The sequence below is a fragment of the Schistocerca gregaria genome, chromosome 2 (assembly GCF_023897955.1).
Source record: "Schistocerca gregaria isolate iqSchGreg1 chromosome 2, iqSchGreg1.2, whole genome shotgun sequence".
Classification (NCBI taxonomy): Eukaryota; Metazoa; Arthropoda; class Insecta; order Orthoptera; family Acrididae; genus Schistocerca; species Schistocerca gregaria.
In genome coordinates this window covers 632893858-632900779 of record NC_064921.1, presented here as the reverse complement: position 1 = coordinate 632900779, position 6922 = coordinate 632893858, and the positions used below count along the sequence as shown (strand labels likewise).

At 43.6% G+C, this 6922-nt stretch overlaps 1 protein-coding gene across 2 annotated transcripts in view; it reads right to left on the bottom strand.

Annotated features, from left to right (window-relative positions):
• Positions 1–2941: 2941 nt before the first annotated feature.
• LOC126334650 (ribonuclease P protein subunit p40-like) overlaps positions 2942–6922 on the bottom strand; it is a 216631-nt gene continuing 212650 nt past the window's right edge. For both annotated transcript variants that reach the window (XM_049997097.1, XM_049997096.1), the window contains exon 7: positions 2942–3454. In XM_049997097.1, the coding sequence (XP_049853054.1) occupies positions 3256–3454 (199 nt within the window). In that variant the 3' untranslated portion in view covers positions 2942–3255. The remainder of the gene's footprint in view (positions 3455–6922) is intronic.

Genomic DNA, 6922 nt, shown 5'->3' with positions numbered 1-6922 from the left:
TCAGCACATAGAACTTTACTTTCGAATTCATTGAATGCCTCTCGCATAGCCCTCCTCACAGTACATTTCGCTTTGCGTAATTCTTGTTTGTCTGCAAGGCTTTGGCTATGTTTATTTTTACTGTGAAGTTCCCTTTGCTTCCACAGCAGGTTTCTAACTTGGTTGTTGTACCATGGTGGCTCTTTTCCATCTCTTACGATCTTGCTTGCCACATACTCATTTAACGCATATTGTACGATGGTTTTGAACTTTGTCCACTGATCCTCAATGCTATCTGTACTTGAAACAAAACTTTTGTGTTGAGCCGTCAGGTACTCTGTAATCTGGTTTTTGTCACTTTTGCTAAATAGAAAAATCTTCCTACCTTTTTCAATATTTCTATTTACAGCTGAAATCATCGATGCAGTAACCGCTTTATGATCGCTGATTCCCTGTTCTGCCCCTTGTGAGGCAAATGGCCAAGCACAGAGATGCTAACATGTAATTCCACAAGTGAGCCTGTTTTCACACTCCACAGCAGCCAGGTTAAGCCGTGCAATTGTGGTGACATCACAGAAAGGCCATGCAACAAAGGGCTGGCCTGCAGTATATTTCCACACCGTAGGGTCAAAGAGGTGTTGATCTGTACATGCCTGGTAGCAGTGTAATGACACAGCAAGAGAGCTACTTATCACTATAAATACTTCTGTTTCTAGCACAGTTTGTGCAGTCTGGCAGAACCCTCCACAACATAGGGTCCACATCAGTCTGCAACAAGCTATGGGCCAGCCAGCTGGTCTGGGCAGCCTGCTCCTCCAGACCAGTTCACAATTCTAAGCCCATCCAGTGGACTTAGGTGACACAATGGGGAGCCATCTCCCATGCCCCACAGCAATACCAAACTTCTGCCACAGAGGGCAGCAGTTCGCAGTCAGGACGGGTACGTCCACTATGCCTCTGCACCAGGGTGAGTTTCTAACCCAGCAGCCGTGACCACCTATGGAAATTCAGCAAATGTACATGTTGCTGGCACTGCTTATTCAGGGTTACATTGTGCTAGCTCAGACACATGCTGCTCAGGAAGGTAAACAATGTTAGCAAAGCAGAATGTGGACTTCCAAATGGCCATCCCATTGCCACAGCCTCCCGATGTCATTGGTATCACTGGTGGATCACACACCTGCAGAGGGTGAAGCCAGGGGTGTTGCAGCACTCCAGCACTGTAATCCAAGATGAATAAAATTTGTTTATCTTGTGGCAAAGTTTTCTAATCACCCCTGGCCGGCACCATTGCTTCCACAACTTGCTACTCCACTATCTCTACACAATAGTGGCCCCACTAATCCCACATCAGAATAGGATGTTAAATTATTTAAGTACTGCATTCAATACAGTCTCCTATTTTCATCATTCATAAATTGATTTGGCTTGAAGGGTACTGCACACAACCACAAATTATTCTGTAGATACTATCCTCCACTATTTAGTCGTCAATTCTTATTCCTGAAATTAAATTGTAATATTTGCTACATGTGTGTATGTTACAAGAAAATCATTACTAAGCTATGAGTAATGTGATGTTACACGTCAGTCACAGTCTTTAGATACCATAAAGAATGACAAATTTGATGTTTTCTTTTTGGTATTGTTCCAATTTATTGGTCTACATGTACCGAGCTATGCAGTTTTTCAGTACTGACAAAGGCAATTTCTTTAAAGTTAGAATTCTTCCAGGATTCTTTGAAATAGCTTAATATGGTAAGAACTTCAAACAGAGTGATATGAATCAAGCATGGTCCAAATCTGTTTGTCACATTAATGAGTAACAGTAACCTTGAATTCAATATTTAAATAGTACCATGGGTGGATTAAAGGGAGGGAAGGAAGGGGAGGGGGTTATTACCTCCCTCCACCCCTCCTGCCCCCAAGAGTTGAAAGTAAATTAAAATAAACAGAAATTTTTGTAAGCTACACCAAAGTTAAGCACACATTTAATTCAGTATTCCCCAAGCCACCATACTGTGTGAGTCCAAGAGAATGTGCTACCTGTACCAGTGACTTGAGCGCCCCCTCTTGTTTGAATTGTGGGTGCCAAATATTAGCAAGGTTCCCCAATCTACCACACCAGTGCATGCTTTGCGTTTTCCTTAAGGCACTATCTGCTTTGTCCCCATTGTTGTCATTGCTACTATTGTTAGACAGCTGGCCTACAATTCAGGAGCATATCCAAACAGTTTGAGCACCTTCATGTGACGCCACTGAGAAGTGCTTCTCTACAGTGCCCAAGCCTTCACACAATGTGGCTCTCGGTACACCACCGTTGAGAACAGTTGCTGCTGTTGTTGTGATCAGCTTTTGATGCTAGTGTGAATAACTCTGTTGGTGCCATTACTACTATTGCTCTGCTGACATCATGTGCCAACTTTTCATAGATGACAATCCGAGGCTGGGCCAGTCAAATGCACCACCGAGTGACGTCATGTGGAGGCCACTACTGGAAACAATGTTCTGCCAGCAGTAACTCAGTGTGAAGGGGATGTTCATCTTGACAGTGTGGAGTTTTTCAGTTTTGTGTGATATTAAATGAGTTTCGAAAATGACATCTTTCTTCCATTCAAAACTGAGGACAACATGTATGTGACTCTTTGCACATTATGTTGACCAGTACTTTTTGTTCCTATATTACTTAATTTTGGAATGAGCTATTTTCTGTGTGTTAACAATAATATTAAAGAAGTTACTCACAAATTGTTCCTATATTACTTAATTTTGGAATGAGCTTTTCTCTGTGTGTTAACAATAATATTAAAGAAGTTACTCACAAAGAGGGTTGCAAATGCTACACATTTCGAGAAATTTAAAATTTTTTTTGTCTAAAATGAAACAAATTTTTGCAATTGTTTTATATTTTTGTGTTCATTTTATCCCTGAATGGACACAAATAAGAAATAAAAACAGTAAATTACTTGAATTAATGCTTTAAATTCCTTGTCAAAATCTTACAAAACTGTGTAGGAAACTTTGATTGTTGTACTGTGTGATTCACAATAGCAAGCACATCAAAAACATCTTTATTAAACATCACAAGTTAATAGAACTTGAGGATACAGGGGCAATAACAATATAAATTTGATGGCACAATGAGGTAATATTTGAAAAGAGATAGAATATCTGTGCAATTGCAGTTTGTCTCTGGAACAGATAAATATTAAAACCTAGTTGTACACATTGTGTAAATAAAAGATATTGCTTATGAACTATTTTTAAGTATAAATTTTATTTCCTGTATTTCTTTTGTGCACCATTTACTTGACATGCAAGAAATGCTGCACCATCTTTCAGGAACAAGGTGTAATGATTGTCTCCACTTGTGAAAAATCCTTGTTCTTTGAGGTCCCAGGTAATAGGACTATCAAGGAAGCCTTGAACATTCATACTTGTCCAACAAAGATTTCTTCTTTCTTCTGTATACTTCCTGTTACAACAATAAAAAATTATGATATTGCTGATGCTGACAACAGCAAAACAATTACAAAAATAGTGCATTACAAAGATATGTAATAAAGATAGACGTAACATACAGGAAAATAAAAGGGACATTTTGCAAAGTAAGAAGCAGTTTATAAATATTAGTAGTTCAGATGGTAGACTAGTATTAGACAAAGAAGGGAAGACTGAAAGGAGTAAAGACTGCATAGAGGATCTATAGAATGGAAAGAGATATGAAGGCAGTGTTACAGAAAGAGAAGAGGAAGTACATGAAATGAGATGGGAAGTATGATACAGCAAAAAGAACTTGACAGAGCTCCGAAAGATTTAGTCAAAACAAATCCCCTGGAGTAGACAAAATTCTGTCTGAATTATTGAGAACCTTGGGGGCTCCTATCATGTTTTCGCAGCTCGCCAGTTGCCTAGCACTGAGTGTCTATCCATTGGCCCACTCTGTGACAGGAAGTCTTTCACTCGGCTTCCGTCCTGTCTGGACTGTTTCCGGACTCACCAATAGTCAGAGTGCCCCCACCAGCGAGCAAGATGTACGGCTCGCAGTCGAGTGGGCCACATCGCCGTGGTGTGTCAGGCTTCCCAAAACATCATGTCGATTCCATACTTCCTGCAGATGCACAGGCCAGTCACAAATCACCACCTCAGGACCCGGAAGCATCGCATTCCACTGACAGCCAAGTAGTCTCCATCATTCCCCAATCAGGTGCCCATTTTCTCATTACCTTGGAGGTCGCACACATTCCGATGATCTTCCAAATTGACACTGCATCATCTGTCTCTATTGTGGATGGTGCCACATACCAACGTTTGGGCTTGCCAGCTTTATCCCCATACACTCGCATTTTGCAAAGTTTCAGTAATCACTCTACATCCGTTGATGGCATTTTTTCCACACAAATCTCTTACAATGGTCATTCCTTCACCACACAGTTTTTGGTGGCCAGATATCCTGGAGCTACTAATCTTCTGGGTGTGAAAATTTTTGATCATCTAGATTTATCATTGCAGGATGCAGTACAAGCGGTGTCAATTCCCTCATCAGATACCCTCATCGCCCCGTTGCTCCAAAAATATGACACATTGTTCCCATCCTCCACACCAGGGGTCAAGGGTTTCATCGTACATGTTCAGCTTCTTCCCTCTGCTGTTTTTTAAGGCCCACCTGGTCCCCTTTGTTCTCTGAGACAGGCTCCAGGTGGAACCTCGCCACTTACAGGATGAAGGCATCCTTTTTCCCCTTTCGCACAGTCACTGGGCTATGTCTATTGTAGCCGAATGGTGCTTTATGCATCTGTGGCAATTTTAAGGTCACGGTCAATTCTCAGTCTGTCATCGATGACCATCCTGTCCCATCGCTGGATGACATACTCACACGTCTCACGGGCTCGACCGTTTTCGCCAAAATTGATTTGCGCAATGCTTATTTGCAGCTGCCTTTGGACGAGGAATTGCAGCAGATCCTAGTCATCAGTACCCCATGTGGCCTTTTTCAGTACAACTGCCTCTGCCTCTGTTTGGCACTGCCAGCACCCTGTAATTTTCCAATTATCTGGATGACGTCATCGTCGTTGGCTCCTCAGCAGTGGACCTTAAGGACAAGCTGGACCGGCTGTTCATGGTTTTTTCCAAGGCTAACCTGCATTGCCAGAAAGAAAAGTGACTTTTTGGAGCAAGAGGTCAGCTATCTCGAGCACGATTGATGGTTGTGGCCTACAAGCCTCTTAGGAGTATGTCGAGGTGATTCAAAACCTGCCTCCTCCCACCAACATGAAGCAACTGAAGTCTGTCCTCAGTCAAATCAACTATTATCGGCATTTTATACCCCATGCTGCTAAGATTCTGGTACCCCAAACTGGGTTATTGTGCAAGAGTGTGCATAGGGTTGGGGCATGGCATGTGAGCTGGTTTTCACATGTCTCAAGTGAGCTCTCTCCTGCCCTCCTTGTCTGGCTGCTTATGATCCTTCCCTGCCCCTCATTGTCATCGCCGATGCCTTGGACTATGGCCTAGATGCGGCCCTCTCACAATTGGTTGACGGTGTTGAGAGGGTAGTGGTTTTTGCATCCAAAAAATTGACCGACGCTCAAAGTAAATATAGTCAAATCGAAAAGGAAGCTGGTTTTTGTCTTGATGAAGTTCTACTATTTTGTGTATGGTCGTCATTTCAAGCTGCCAACTGATCACAAATCTTTGCTTTCTTTGTTTCACCCAGGTGCTACAGTACCCACCCAGATGGTGTGCCGCCTCCAGCATTGGGCACTCTTCCTGGTGATGTTCAATTTTGATATTGTCTACTGAACTTTTGAACGGCATGCAAATGCCAATTTTCTGTCCTGACTGCCTGCCAGGGTGGACTGTGAGTTTGACGCTTCCTCCTTGGTTTGTTTCCATGTGAACCTGGACGTTGATGCAGCTCTGGACGCCCTTCCGTTGGATTTCAATGCAGTCCGGCAGGCCACTGCTCAGGACCAGACACTGCAAACTCTCATACTGCAATCTCTCCGCCACCAAATCGCTGCGGGTTGGGTGACCGGCCATCATAGCATCTGCAATGCGTAGGTCCAGCACTTTTGGGGTCATCGGCACAGTCTCTTTTTCTGCAGTGGAGTTATCCTTTTGCACAGTGATTCTGAAATTTCCTGGATGGTCATACCACATGTGTTGCGTCGTCACGTCCTCAATGTTCTCAACACTGGTCATTGGGCATTGTTCTCACCAATCTCCAAACAGTTGGTCCACCGACACCTTTATTGGTGTGGTATGGATAAAGACATAGCATCCCTCATATCAGCCTACAGCACGAGCCAAGCGTATCAGGCAGCACCTTCGTGCCAGTGTTTTTCATGGCCGGATGCTGCTGCTCCATGGGAACGTCTCCATTTGGATTTCGCAGGGCCATTTCATGGTTCCCAGTGGCTCATACTGTTCAACTCCGGGTCGGGATACCCTTACGTCTCCTGCATGATGTACACCACTTCTGCTGATACTGTCAAAATTCTACGGCGCCTCTTTGCTGTCATGGGACTCCCCAAAACAACTGTTATGGATAATGGCCCACAATTTACTTCAACAGAGTTTAAGCAATTCTGTAATGCCAATGGAATTTCCCTTGTCCATACCACCCAATTTCACACTGCATCAAACAGCTGGGAGGAACATTTTGTGTGGACATTCAGGACCCAACTTGATAAGCTGCTGAGCCATCACCCACTGGAGGAGGCTGTGCTTTTTTTCTTGGCTACATGCTGCACCGCCCCCATGCTAGTAAAAGTTCAGAGGAGATACTTCACTGTCAACCATTCCACTCCCCCTTATCTTTCTTGGTGCCAGAGGCTTCTCACCCTCCCACCTGCATGCTGACAAACTCCTTTCATGCTGAGCAGGAGGTCTTGGCGTGGACATACTCTCATCCATGGGGACGATGGGCGCCTGGCATCAT